Source organism: Phaseolus vulgaris, chromosome 5, assembly GCF_000499845.2.
Source record: "Phaseolus vulgaris cultivar G19833 chromosome 5, P. vulgaris v2.0, whole genome shotgun sequence".
NCBI lineage: Eukaryota > Viridiplantae > Streptophyta > Magnoliopsida > Fabales > Fabaceae > Phaseolus > Phaseolus vulgaris.
The window spans coordinates 6,993,631-7,008,572 of record NC_023755.2 but is presented as its reverse complement, the minus strand read 5'-3'; the positions used below and the strand labels follow the sequence as shown (position 1 = coordinate 7,008,572).

Sequence of the window (14,942 nt, the reverse complement as noted above, 5' to 3'; positions counted from 1 at the left end):
GCATCTCGTCGTTTCTTCTCTTCATCTCGGTCATCTCTCTCTGTAGTGACATCAATAGCGTTATCTGCTCAACATCAGACATCTTCTCGTTCACCATGCTTCTAGTCGGTACCATCTACTTCCTTCTTTGCTCTGATTCTCTCGGCTCCATGATGGACACCAATTGTTCTCGAACAGGGTTGGAACTAAGAGAACAATTCAAATTACACCTTTGGTCGGTCGGTACTTCACTCCCTCTTCTGGACTGAACTCTCTCACTTGCTCCTCCACTCTTTCTCCTCGCTAGCTCCGGACTCGGATGGTACCTGCAAAAGTTACTCCGATGCTGAAGCCAGATTTCAGCACTCGACACTCATCACATCGACTCAATTGGAAAATGAATCCTCACAAGCTTCGAAACTACTTTTACTACACCACACCTGCTACCCACTTTCTTTGTTATTGGTTCAAAAAAGCTTAAACATTCCTTTTCTTATTTTTACTCTGCTTCATCCTATGGTGCTGTTTAATATGTTCTAAAACCGCCAACCCTTGTTTTTTTTTTTTTTATCAGCAAAGAATAAAATAGAATAAAGGAGGTACTTCAGGGGTACCTCAACCCGTATACATAAATCGTGAAACTCGACACTACTTCCGATTCCAGTTCATACATATTAAAAAAACCAGTTCCAACAATTACAAAGAAATCCCAAAATCCTCCTACAAACAAAAAAACCAGCATCTGCATAGTCTCATTTTATGGTACCTAATAAAAGCAAATAGGGAATTGTGGCCTTATAGAATTGTGTGCACCGTTCGACATCCAATTCAAGAGTCACATGCATAATCCAAGTTGTTCCAGCAAAGTTGTATAAGGCTATTTGTATAAGGCATAGACATTGCCACTTGTCAAATCTGCCAACCGCCTCATTCATACACCTTCTCTCCTCCATCGAATGTTTTACCACTTCTGCATAACTACTCTCTGCATTGTGTTTTTGAACTTAGAAAACTAGGTTGTATGTGTGAAATTCATACTGTTTTCGTAAGCCTGAGATGACTTGTTCATGAGTTGAAGTGTCTTGAATTAGTCCATGTCTTATTCAAGCCAACCCTTGTTGTTACTTATTCATCGGCGGAGGATAGAGCTTTCCTTTTTTCTGCTTTCCTATGATATGATCTATTGGGATCTGTGCTAATTTATACAATTATTGTGGACCCATTGTGGTTAATAGGCCTAATAAAAGCAAATTAATAAATACTGAGTCATTAATCAACCTCGCTATTGATCATGTCGGTTGATATGAACCGGATGCCAAGTCAAGGTCTCGGCGGATCCTATCACACTTTAGGACTATGTATAGATTACTCTACTCAAGTTTGTGATATATTAATGGTTGCTCTGATTGATTTTGGTGTCATCGAAAAGAGGAGGGTCGAAGTTCTGTTTGAATGGAAATGATATTACATCTACTAATGTGGGAAATACCCTTTACATTGTCCACATATACTTCTCATGGATAATCAATGCAAAATATATATTTTTTTTACAAATGTAAGATGTACAATTTAATATCGTCTTTTTTTTTATTTAATTTCAAATTTAAATTTGAAAATCGTCTTCTAGAAATTGAAATTGATAAGTGGAACGTAGTTTCCTTACATATTTTTTAAGTTGATACACACAATTATAAACATGATTTATAAATTCACTTCTTTATTACAAAATAAAACATTCCACTTTTTCCTTCAGCTTTTACAATAAAGCTTTATTCTACTATCTGATATATACCTATATCACATGATACATTTAACTCTACCAAACACAACGAACTAAATTTTATTCTCCACTAAAGACAATGAACCATAAAGTTTGTCAATAACACAACACTTTCTTATATTCATTCTGATTCATACTTCCATGCATCTTTCTTCATTACCCGGACATAAAAGCCTTCAGGAAATTGTAACCCAAGATTTCGAACAATATTCCCTCCTTTGATGGGTCGCCACCTAGGTTTTTGAAGATTTCTTTTATCAGCAAAGATTTGAAGATGATGCATTAATGTTTTAATTTAAATTATTCACATGAAGATACACAATGAAGTTATAGTACCTATACTTTGTAACCAAGTTATGAAGAAAAACAGCCATCTGAACCTTTGCAAAGTCTGCTCCAACACAAAATCTTATGCCTCCACCAAAACCCATTAAATGTTTGCTTGCGGGGCTCATATCCATTCCCTATATAGATCAATTTTTTTTGTTACAATTGTAGAGCATGCAGAATATGTTAAGCTACAATATCAAATGTCACTGGAAAACTTTGCATAATTATATGAAAGAGAGAAAAAATAAAGAAATGGTTAGTTAATAGGGTACTTGAACATAAAACAAATGAAGAACCTTAAAAAATCAAAAACAAGAAAAGGTTAATTAGACTTACCAGCCATCTGCATGGGTTGAAGGAAAGAGGATCTTGGTATATGGTCGGGTTCAAGTGTACAGCTGGGGGACACACCATTATTGCCCACCCTGCTGGTATGGTGTATCCTGCTTGTGTGTATTATTTATGAGAAGTGTTAGTTTCATTGAGTAAGGCTTGAGATTTTAGAAGAATTTGATATAATGAAGCAATCACATACCCCCATATTTAATCTCCTGTAGTGTCTTCCGAAATATTCCTGGAACTATGTTTGCCAGCCTGATGGTTTCATTTATGACCTGCAAATAATCATCAACTAAATAAGATATGCAGTGAGAGTGAGAGAGAGAGGCTACGAGAGGAATAGAGTTGAGAGTGAGAGGGGTCGCGGGGAAGATGCAAGGGTCTTCCTCAGGCGGGAGGATCGCGGGAGGAGAAACGAAGGTCAGCAATGCCGCTCTGCATGCAACTTCACAACCTACTTCTTCTCCAACTTTCCGGAGAGTCATGGTCAACTAGACATGTTTAAGATTTTTCAGAAGTGGACAAGGATGAAAGAAGTGTTTATCTCTCGGAGACGTAACAAGCGGGGCTGGAGGTTTGGGTTCGTGCGGTTTGATGTTTCTAACACGACAAGGCTGGAAAGGGAGCTGGACCAAATGTTTATAGGTAATTTGAAGCTGCATGTTAACCTTCTAAGGTATAGCAGAACAACCCCTGAAGTTGTTTCTGGCATACCTAGAGAGGCTAGAGAGGTTAGAAGGCTTTATCATCCTAAGTCGGCTTTTAAAAAAATGGAGGAGGTGAGGAGAGATAAGCCTGGAAAGGAGGTTTGGAAGCCAAACAATAGGAAGCATTCCTATGCTGAGGTTGTGAAAAGTTCTCCACAAGATAAGTGGAAAGGTCCTAGTTTTGAATCTAAGTGGGGTATATCCCCGTGGATGGAAAAAAAGTATGGTTGGTCATATGGTTCCGGATGTTACTTTTAGTCAACTCTCTGATGAATTTTATAAGGGTGGGATGAGCATGGTTAAAGTAAAATCTATGGGAGATGTATGGGTTTTGTTAACTCCTGTAGAAGAGAATCGGGTGGAGGATCTGGTTAGTCTAAACAAAGAGTGGTTTGATTGCTTGCTGGAGGATGTTAAACCATGGTCAGAATACTTCGTGGCTAGCCACAAGGTAGTCTGTGCTAGATGTTACGGGGTACCAGTGGCCTTATGGAGCAAGGAATGCTTATCCAAGATAGTGGATGAGGTAGGCTCGTTGGTTTCCTTTGATGAAGAATGGGAGAACCTTGAATATGCAAGAGTCCAGGTTAGGATTCCTATCTCAAGCAATGCAAGGCTATCAAAACCGTTTAGGGTCAATAGCCTTATCTTTCCCATAACCGTTGAAGAGGAAGCTATGGGGCAAGGAGGATGTTCGTGTAAATGTCTCTTTAACAATTTTTTTGTCCTCTGATAGTGTGTCCTCTAAGGACTCTTTTGTTGAAGAGACCATCATATCTGCGGGAGCAAGTGTTGACGAGGTAGGCAGCGGCGGAGAGGCTCTGTGGAGGGAGGAGACCCAAAATCAGAATAGGCAATTGTCTTGTTCGAAAACGAGAAATGGTGGGTTTACAGAAGAATGTATGTCTATGCATGGAAAAGGAGTGCAGAAAAAAGGTCAGGTTCATTGTATGAATAAGGAAGAATTTGCGGATCCCAAGTGGCAGAACAGGTGGCAACGTTAATCTCGTCGGATTTGGAGGAAACACAGTTGGAATACATCAGCAACGAAGATAACCATAATTTTAAAATCTCAATAGCTACTGAAGAAGGCCCCCAAACTGGGGTTATTAACCAAGATCGAGGTGTTTGCGAAGGTGAAAGGGTTACTGCAGATCTGAATTTGGGATCTGAATTGGAAGAAGTACACGAAGAGTGGGTGGAGGAGCATTGTGTTACTCCGGTGAGGATAGAAAGATTGCGGAATTTGTGGGAGCTGGGAGAATCCAGACCGAAACAGAGGTGGCGGTCAAAGGGTGGTGCAGGGACCCTTCATGGTGGGAGCAGCTCATCATCCAGGTTAAGCTCTAATTCTAAAGACTTATCTGATGGTGATATTGTTCTGTGCAATAGTAGACTTCGGAAGGGGGGAACCATGACGAACCAATTGAGGTGTGGAAGCTGGGAAAACAAATAGGTGTGTCCTGTAACGGGGACGAGGAGGAGGTCGTCAGGGAGTTTGATAGTATGGAGCAACGGGATAATGAAGTTATGAAGAAATTTGAGGAGGGCGCTATTCCCAGTTGTCTATGATTATAGCTAGCCTAAATATAAGAGGGCTGGGAGGGGTACTAAAGCCAAGTATATTAGACAACTTATTGCAAAGGAGGGATGTGTCCACTGGAGATGAAAGCTTTTGTTATGTCAGATTCTAGATGCTTTGGGTTATGGGGATGATAATGTCGGATGGTTACATAATGAAGGTGAGAACAGCGTGGGAAGTACCTTGACTTTATGGCACAAAGAGTCTTTCTGTTATGAAAGTCATTTGATGGGAAGGGGTTACATAGCAGTTTTTGGCTTTCTTTATAAATCAAACTTTGCATGTGCTCTAATCAATGTTTATGCACAATGTAACTTGGAGGATAAGGTGGTGATGTTGGAAGAGATGACGATTGTTAAAGATAGCCAGCCAAATAGAGTGTGGTGTCTTTGTGGTGATTTTAATGTTGTCAGACACGCAGATGAAATAAAGGGTACTAGTATAAAAGGAAATCAGAAGAAGAAAATCAGCGGGTTCAATAGCTTCATTGAGAGGAATTTCTTGGTGGAATTACCTATAGTTGGCAAGAAATACACTTGGTTCAAAGCAGACGGTTCAACTAAAAGCAGAATAGACAGAGTGCTGGTCTCTGATGAATGGATCCAATTTTGGCCCTTATGTAAACAATATATTCAACCTAGGATGGTATCAGACCATTATGCGATGGTGGTCAAGTCCCTTCTTAAGGATTGGGGCCCAAAACCATTCAGAACCATTGATGTATGGAATACGGAGCCTGGGTTCAAGGAGTTAGTGCAGAACAAATGGAGTCAGTACCGGGTACATGGAAACAACGTGTCCAACCTTAAAGATAAGTTAAAGATTCTGAAGGCCGATCTTAGAGTGTGGAATAAGGAGGTGTTTGGGTGCCTAGAAACAAATAAGACAAGGATTCTTAAGGAAATAGAGGAACTTGATATTTGTGACACCAATAATGATCTTGAGGAACCAGATAAGTTGAGAAGGTATGAGCTTGTCAGTCAGTTGAGGATGATCGATAAAAAGATCGAATCTCTTTGTAGACAAAAGGCTAGAGTGAAATGGTTTAAGTTCGGGGACTCCAATACTAAATATTTCCACTCTATCCTTAGATGGAGAAGGCTTAGAAATGAGGTTAAGGGCGTTATGGTAGGAAATCAATGGTGTGAGGATCTTGAAGTTGTACGCATGGAAGCCAAAAAGATGTTCGAAGATAGATTTAAGGCGACGTATGATTTTGGGGTTAGGTTGGATCAGGTGGACTTTAAATCTCTATCAACGGAGGCTAGCTCTAATATGATCACTAGTTTCACGGAGGAGGAAATAAAGGAAGCGGTTTGGCAGTGTGAAGGATAAAAAAGTCCAGGCTCGGATGGATTCAACTTTACTTTCATAAAAAACAGTTGGGGCACTCTTAAGCATGATTTAGTTGAGGCTGTGAGATGGTTTCAGAACACCGGAAGCATCCAAAATGGTTGTAATGCGTCTTTTATAACCTTAGTACCTAAAGTAAGAGATTATGTAAACCTTGATCAATATCGCCCCATATCTCTTGTAGGTGCTATTTATAAAATTATAACAAAGGTGTTATCTGGGGGGATTAAGAATGTCATCTCAGAGGTTATTGATACCAGTCAACCAGCTTTTCTAAAAGATAGAGGAATGCTTGATAATGTTCTTGTGGATAATGAGGTAGTTGAGGAGTTACGGAGGTATGGGAAGAGTGGTATGTGTCTGAAGGTGGACTACGAGAAGGCGTACGACTCAGTAAGGTGAGAATTCTTATACTATATGATGCGTAGATTGGGGTTCCATCAGAAGTGGATCATGTGGATTAAAGGATGCTTGGAGTCGGCAACGATTTCTGTTTTGGTTAATGGAAGTCCCACGTCAGAATTTAAACCTTCAAGAGGACTTAGGCAGGGAGACCCTTTAGCTCCTTTCCTTTTCCTCATAGTAGCTGAAGGGTTGGCTGGATTAGTAAGGCAGGCAACCAAGGTGAACTTGCTTAAAGGGGTGAAGGTAGGAAGAAAAGCGGTTGAGACCTGTTTTCTACAATTTGCGGATGATACCCTTTTTCTATGTGAAGATTCTCTTCACAATGTGCACACAATCAAAGCAATTCTTAGGTGTTACGAGATTGCTTCTGGGCTGAAAATCAACTTCCATAAATCCAAGTTAGCTAGATTGAATATGGATAGAACAAATCTTGAACGCTACGCAAAGTCCTTGCATTGCTCCTTGATGAGGGTACCTTTTAAATATTTGGGGGTGGAAGTGGGAGGTAATCCAAGAAAGAAGTAGTTTTAGGAGCCAGTCCTAAGTAAGTTAAGCAATAAGCTTAGTGATGGAAAGGGAGGTTCTTGTCGTTTGCGGGAAGAGTAAGTCTTATAAAGCCGGTTGTAACTGCCATTCCACTCTTCTACTTATCTCTCTTTAAAGCCCCGATATCGATTTATAATAGAATCATTAGTATACAGAAGAGGTTCCTTTGGGAGTGGGGAAGGGAAAAAATAGCTATTTCGTGGGTTAGCTGGGAGACCGTATGCAAATCCAGGGAGGAAGGTGGAATGAGAATTAAAGACATCAGGTTGTTTAATAATGCTCTTTTGGCAAAATGGAAATGACTACTAGTAAGCAAATGAACAAGGAAAATGGAAAGACATCTTGGAACCGAAATATGGTGTGGATACAAACTGTAGCCAAGTACAAATGAAATTCCAGTCCTGGTGGTGGAGAGATCTCTCCAATATACGTGGTGAAGGAGAAGAAGTAAGTTGGTTCCAAGAAGCTTTACTCTGGAAAGTTGGATTCAGGGATAAAGTTAGATTCTGGGAGGACAATTGGCTCGGTGGCAGCCATAATCTTTGTTTGTTGTATCCTAGGCTTTTTGCTCTTTCTCTGGATCATGGGAGGACAATGAGAGAAGTAGGTGTTTGGGAGGATTCAACATGGAATTGGCAGTTAAGGTGGAGGAGAGTCAGGTTCGCCTGGGAAGCTGTCCAGGAGGAAGAAATGGTTAGTAAAATCTCTACGTATTCTTTTAATAGGAGTTTCCAGGATAGAAAGATCTGGAGCGGGGAAAGTTCAGGGGAGTTCACTATGAGATCAACATATGAGTTTCAAGTAGCCCGAAACTCAGGAGAGAGCCATGATCTTTTCAATATGTTTAGGTGAGCAAAAGCTTTCCCTAATATACAATACACTGCATGGAGGATTCTGTTGAATAAAATTACCAACTAGGTGTGGTTTGATTAGGCATGGGGTGCAGGTTAATTCGGTGAGGTGTGAGATGTGCCAAGGTTTGGAGGAGACGACTCAACACATGTTCTTAGAGTGTCCAGTCGCGCAAAGGGTGTGGACAATGTGTTATAGATGGATAGGTATCCTGCTCGTCTAAAAAAAGAATTTGGAGTCTCACTTTGAAATTTTTTATCTGGGACATATGAGTGCCAAGCAGAATCTGCTATGGAAGGGCATATGGATAGTAGTTGTGAGCAGTGTTGTTAAGATCGCGAGTTATATCGTAAAAATAGCGACCTTACGATCTTTTAAGCAGAAAACGTGTTGGATCGGTGGCTGGATCGGATTCTCATTGGATCGGAGTGATCCGACGATCCAGGGGTTAGATCAGGCGATCCATGGACCTCCGCGATCCATGACACGGGCCCAAAAAAAGCCCTAATGCGCTGCTTGTGCTCGTCGCTGCCTTCGCGTACCGCCGCGAACGTCGCCTTCGCGCGTCGCCGAGAACGCACGCTATGATGTCGACGAAGCAGGAAGAAGAAGGAGCTGTGGCGGTGGCGCCGCGCATAAGAAAGGAGGAGCTGCGACGGGGCCGCCCATAAGGAAGAAGATGCCGGCACATTGATAAGTGTCTAATTTCAGTAATATTTCATATTAAAATATAGGCACTTATGAGGATTTATTGCTAATTTACATATAAAATAATCCCTAATTTATGAATTTATACCTTTTTACATTTTTTATGATCTTTATTTGAATAAGAGTATTTTATTCCCAAATTTGGTGTTAATTGCAGATTTCTAAGGAAGATTGGAGATTTGGATTAAAGATGAATGATTTGAGCTAAAAAGATAAAGATAGAAGGTCCCAGAATGGAAAAGATGCAAAGAAAGATTGGGCCTTTTTTATGTTTTATCATTTAGCCCATTAGCGCGACACAATAAACAACCTAACCCTAGAAAACTAGGATAAATAGAGGGCTAGAGGCTCAACCTTAGGGTGCCAAATTTAGAAGAAAACACCATAGAGTGAATTGTAACCCAATTGGGAGAATGGAAGGTGCTAGAAGTATGCGTGGCTAATTCTACCCTTTGGGATTGGGAGTAATCTGCTCAAACTCTTATGTATTTAGGTGATATTTTATATATTAATATTCAGTTCTTGATTGATTATTGGTATTGTTGTTTTACTTTTAATTCTCCGTGACAAATTGAGAATCTTAAATCTGACCGGGAGGTATTTTTAGGGTTCGAACCTAAACAACAATACTAACATATTTGAGTGCTAGGAATAGACTTGAAATGTTAATTGCTATTAAACGTCTGAGCTTCATTCTAAGTTGTTCTTATAAGTATGCGAGGGATCGATAGTTAGGGAACATTCTTAAGGATTTTATATGCGAGGAATCGATATAAATGATTTTTATACGGGCATCAATTTCAATTAAAGAACTTAATATTAACATGCTAATCAAAATACATGAGAGTGAGAGAGATGAAACTTAATCCCAATTTTTCCAATTGAAGCAACTAATTCTTTGTTTGTTTTCTTATTGATCAGTGCCAACATAATCACTTCAAACTCTTTTTTATTGTTCTGTTGTTATATTTAGCGAATATTGTACTCGATAATTCATTGTTCTTTGTGGGATCGATATCCGTCCTTAGGGACAATTATTACTTCTGACAAACGCGGTGCACTTGCCGTAAAAAGTCATCACACATACCTAAACCTAATTTTTAAGAGAGATAACTTTAGGCCAAAGGTCCATTTCAATTTTAACCTAATAAAACCTAATTCAAAATTTAAATATGGAATGTGCTGTGTGGTGTGCGGCTGAAACCCTAAATAAAAACCACAACTTACTTAAGAGACATAACTTTAGACCAAAGGTCCATTTCAATTTTAACCTAATAAAACTTAATAAAACCTAATTAAAATTTATATATGGAATGTGTTGTGTTTTGTACAGGTAAAAACCTAAATAAAAATAACAGCTTACTCAAAATTAGGTTTTTTTTGGGCCAATTTAAAAAATTACAACTATTTTCATCTTCAACACATTTTTCTTATTCTATGATTAATATGAATGATCTATAATTCATTTGTATTAAACATTATCTTGAATCTACTTTTAATTATGTTATGTATTTGAACCATTTCATGAATTATGAATCTATTTTTAATTATCTTATGTATAGTAACTCGAATAGTAACTCTTTCGAGTTGAGTTACGATCTCCGAGTTACGAATTTTTTTCCCTCTCCGATCCACCTACGAGTTACGAGTTTGACAACATTGGTTGTGAGGGTCATATGGGAACAAAGGAACACAATCATTTTTAAGCAAGGAAAACCTGATGCTGAAGAAATCTTTCTTTTAGCTCAACTTAGAGCATGTCTATGGCTGAAACACAGGGTACAATCATTCATGTAATCGTTTTCAGATTGGCTTATGAATCCGGAGCAATGTATCAAAAGTTATAGGTAACATGGCAGGTTTGCAATAGATTGGTAAGGGGATTAAAAGGTGCTGATGGTAATGTCTTCTAATCCTGATTAAATTGACACTGCTGTACCGTTTCTATGTCTGTTTTTAGAAGTTGTATATCATAAGTAGTTAGTTTGCCTGGTTTTTGGTACAAGCAACGGTACAGCAGAAGCTCCTCTGGCAGATAATGGCACTGTCACAGTTTAAGTTGCCAGAATTTAGGAAAACAGTTTTATGTCCTGCTGCTTGGATGACCCTGTTTGTGGAGGTTTTGATTTTCTGTTTTGTGCTGGAAGAACCTATGTGTTGCAAGGTTTTTATACAGTGATGGGGAAAGGGTTAAGTGCATGAACTGGTTTTGTGTTGGTATGTTACATGTTTTAACAGTTTTAGATATACCGTGAACTTATTAGGCCAAGAGTTTTTTTTGTGCAGAAGTTATTAGGCTTTTTGATGGGCATCTTTTATCTGTGAACGGGTTGGGATACCCTTAATATCCTTTTATTTAAAAAAAAACTCAGTTAAAATATATGGAAAATGTTTTGTTGAGGATTGAAGCACATGAAATGTAAATGTCATTGATTTGTACTCTTCCCATGTAAGTCCAGAGTTTGGATCTTCACGACCTTTTAGGATGCCTTCATGTTCTTCCTGCAAAGCCATATGCCCAAAGCAATAATTAAAAATTGTCCATGACTTATAATAAGAAAGCATATATTTAACGTACTTGTAATTTCTTCAGCACTGAGGGATTGTCAGATAGTGCTTTAATGGCATATGTGAGAGCCAAAGAAGTGGTTTCAAAGCTTGCAAAGAGTAGCGTAAACATGAGGTCCAAAGCCATCTCTTCATTGAGTGGTGTTCCCTCTTTTGAAAGTTCTTCCACTACATAATCAAAGAAATCGCTTACTTCTTTCCTAGGCTTTTCCCTTCTTTCCTTCAGCATGCTCTTCAGTGTCTTCATTGCCCTTTTCCTACCCTGTCAAAAATGACACCTTCACTTTCATTCTCTTTAATTTTTAATTCTCAAAACATCGGACTGAGTAGGCAAATGTGGCTATCTAAACCACCAAATCAAAGTTACCCTATTTAAATATTCATAAATTTTATTGAATGAATTAATACTCCACATGCAGGTTTTTTTGACCATGATGGGGTTATTTTTTTTTTCATCAAAATGGGGTCCGTTTAAAAAGAATTACAAATTTAGGCAAGTCGTGTCAATTCGGCACAACTTCATGTGCAGAAATCATTCCAATTAGGCACGACTTCTGCCCCGTCATATTGAAGTCTACCTTGTCATACAGAAGTCGTGCACGACTTCTGCCACGTCATATTTTTTTTAAAATTTTATTGTTTATATATTGGATAGTAAGTTATGTAATGTTAAAAATTAATTTGATACATAATTTTCTAAGAGTGTTAGTTTTATAAGGAACAAAAAATTGGATAATCATGGATCATGTTTGACAGTAATGTAATACAATAACTTGGTTATTTGATTAATTAAAAAATGAAGAAAATTGTTATTGAATTTGGAAATAAATAGATAAATGAAAAATTATTATATTTGGAAAATAAATAGAGAATTATTGTTGTGAATTTGTAAAATAAATAGCTCGAGAAGCAATGATTTTACAGAACACGTAATGATGAGAAGAAATTAATTTTTAACATTACATAACTTACTACCCAATATATAAACAATAAAATTAAAAATAAAATAAAAAAATTATGACATGGCAGAAGTCGTGCCAACTTGGCACGACTTCAGTATGAATGGGCAGAAGTCGTACCAAGTTGACACGACTTTAGTATGACATGACAGAAGTCGTGCCTAATTGGGACGACTTCTGCATATGAAGTCATCCCAATTAGGCACGACTTGCCTAAATTTGTAATTTTTTTTAAATGGATCCCATTTTAGTAAAAAAAAATAAAATAACCCATCATGGTCAAAAAAACCCACATGCACGGACACATGTCAATATCATATACTACCTAAATATAAGCTAAACATCAAAGAAAATCAGTGTATATAGGATAACATAATTGCGTGAAGCAAGTTAGAATAGTCATAAATGACTAGTGTTGGAGTGGATAATGGAGTTGCCTGCAAGCATTTGTGATAAGCTGTTCCTGGAATGTTGAGAGGGAGCGAGATGAGTCCTTCCATAAATGAATTAAAGTTGTCCATTAAACTCTCTAAAGTCTCTTTCGAATCACAACTGAGAAGTTTTTTTGCAGTCAACTCAAATATCATCTGGAAATGAAGGACGAATCAGGAAATCAAAGGAAAAGGCTTCTAAATGAAAATAAAGAAAGTTAATTATGAGTTCTATAATTTGACCCTTTTTGTTGCATCGCATAACTCAAGAGTATCCTGACATGACCACTGCTGCAATGTTGTGCACGCTTTCTGTTCCACCTCTGAGAGCATCCTTTTGAGGCCTTCAGGACCAAACATATGGAGCACCATGTTCTTAACGTACTTGAACACAGAACCATGCAGGGAAGATAAATTTTGTCTCCCAAAAATCTTGTTTAGTGTATCTGGGTACCAGCTCTGGAACATTTCTCCTTCTTGTTGGAATATTAAGTTATTAAATTTCTGGTCAGTGGACACCACAGTCGGTCGTCCAGCAAAGCCTGTCTTGAAGATTGGTCCATACCTGAAAAGAAAAGAAACCAAGGAGCACAAATATTAAGTAATACATTCTCATGAAAAACTCATGAAAAACGAGAAGCTTGCATATATTATACCTCTCCACTTTCTGCTTTATGAATGGATGAATATCAGAAGAAGTGTAGGGGGTGAAGAACTTAAGGGATTCACCAAGAAGGGGCAAACCCATTGAACCAGGTGGGAGTTTTCCATTGCAACTAGGGTTTCTCCATCTATAAACCCAATGAGTTATTCCTATAAAAAACAATGTTGCAAGACATAGAACCCACATTTTTTCCCTTTTTAAACCGACCACTGAACTCTTGATATACTAAAGAGAATATAATAGATTAAAGAGTTTGAATTATGAAGGAACTACACTATAAAACTGCTGAGACTCATGACATATTTAAGAGTTAACGAACATTTCCAAAATAAGATAAATTGTTGGCACTGATTATAGCAGAAGTTGCTTTATATAGGCCAATCACTTCTTCGAACCACGTAAAGGAGCACTCCCTATCTCTGTTCATCAATCACCACTAACATCAAGATGTTATTTTCAATTGTATTGTACAGACAAACAATTAGTTGGAACTAACACCTGGAAATTTATATCTTCATCAATAGCCATTAAAGACCATAAATGTTTATAAATGTTCTTTTCAAAATAATAATTAAGTTGGGCTCCACCACTCTCATTATTGAAACAAATACAAAGAAAACTTTCTACAAAAATGTAACTAAAACGATACATATATTAAAAAGAAAAAGTGTTCTAAACATGGCTCTTATTTCCAAATATAATTACAATTACTGCAATATATATGGTCCCACCAGGAGCACTTTTGGTGAGCATGATCTGTTGAATGAACCAAGTAAGTGTAAATTGGATGATTCTTGAACTTTAGGTGGATCTCAATCGTGGCTATCACAAGGAGATGTTTGCAATGGTTTGTGTGAGGTGCCACATATTGGTAATGCTGCGGAAGTCATCCCCTACTTGTTCAAATGCAGATTCTAGCACTTAGCAGATCAGAAACCTTACAATCCCTGAAGAGGAAGTAAAGAACTATGGTTGTTATTGAAGCTCACTAGTTGGAAGCTGTTCCTAAAAGTATGTCCCTTTGGTAATTCTAAAGCTGGTCTTAATTGGAGATGTTTCAATGCTCTGGGGATGAAAATATTGCTGCTTTGGTGTGGTGGTTTTATTGTCATGCTCTAGTCCCTTTAGAAGCATAATAGGTTGCAGCTATTATCTGTTTTGAATTTCTTTGTCGTATGTGTCTTGCACTCGGTAAATAGTATTGTTATATAAGGTTGGAGCACAAAAAAAAAATATTGAGAATATAATTGTGGTTGAGATACTTTGTCAAATCACCATGAAATCTGTATAATTAAAATTCAATGAAAATTGATTTTGTTACACCAAAAATTATTCATTCATTAAATATATTTATTTAATAACTGATTTTTTCAATAAAATAATTATATAACAATGAAATAATAATATATAAAGATCCTTCGATTGTAATAATGTCCGGAGAAAGAATTAGTTGGAAGTTATTGAAAATTTTATATCTTCATTTTCCTCTAAACACCATAAATGTCATGGGTATTATTGAGGCGAATGACTGTATGACGTTCTGCAATTATTATATAATTCTATACGCAGAAAATGTAAAAAATTATAATTATTCTAACTATCAACTTATATATATTTTTAATAATATTAGCGCGAACATAACATAGGCCGTTCTACATCTAGTTTTTATTTTTACTATTATTATATATATAGATATATTTATTTCAATGTAAATTCATGTGTATTTGTATGTATGAGAA

General features: G+C 37.5%; 1 protein-coding gene across 1 annotated transcript; it reads right to left on the bottom strand.

Annotated features, from left to right (window-relative positions):
- Positions 1 to 1,615: 1,615 nt before the first annotated feature.
- LOC137835016 (cytochrome P450 87A3-like) lies at positions 1,616 to 13,546 on the bottom strand. The gene is made up of 9 exons (XM_068643306.1): positions 13,196 to 13,546; positions 12,783 to 13,104; positions 12,546 to 12,695; positions 11,160 to 11,411; positions 10,994 to 11,083; positions 2,625 to 2,703; positions 2,426 to 2,532; positions 2,096 to 2,223; positions 1,616 to 1,992 (listed from the first exon to the last, which is right to left on the bottom strand). The coding sequence occupies exons 1-9, from the start codon at positions 13,387 to 13,389 to the stop codon at positions 1,881 to 1,883; spliced, it is 1,434 nt and encodes a 477-aa protein (XP_068499407.1). The 5' UTR covers positions 13,390 to 13,546; the 3' UTR covers positions 1,616 to 1,880.
- Positions 13,547 to 14,942: the final 1,396 nt, after the last annotated feature.

What these genes read in the sequence shown, in the direction of transcription:
- LOC137835016 (XM_068643306.1), bottom strand. Translation starts at nt 13,389, where the DNA reads ATGTGGGTTCTATGTCTTGCAACATTGTTTTTTATAGGAATAACTCAT. An exon ending in ATAAAGCAGAAAGTGGAGAG is followed by an intron (nt 13,105 to 13,195) that starts GTATAATATATG and finishes TTTTCTTTTCAG; the next exon opens with GTATGGACCAATCTTCAAGA. An exon ending in ACAGGAGATTAAATATGGGG is followed by an intron (nt 2,533 to 2,624) that starts GTATGTGATTGC and finishes ACACACAAGCAG; the next exon opens with GATACACCATACCAGCAGGG.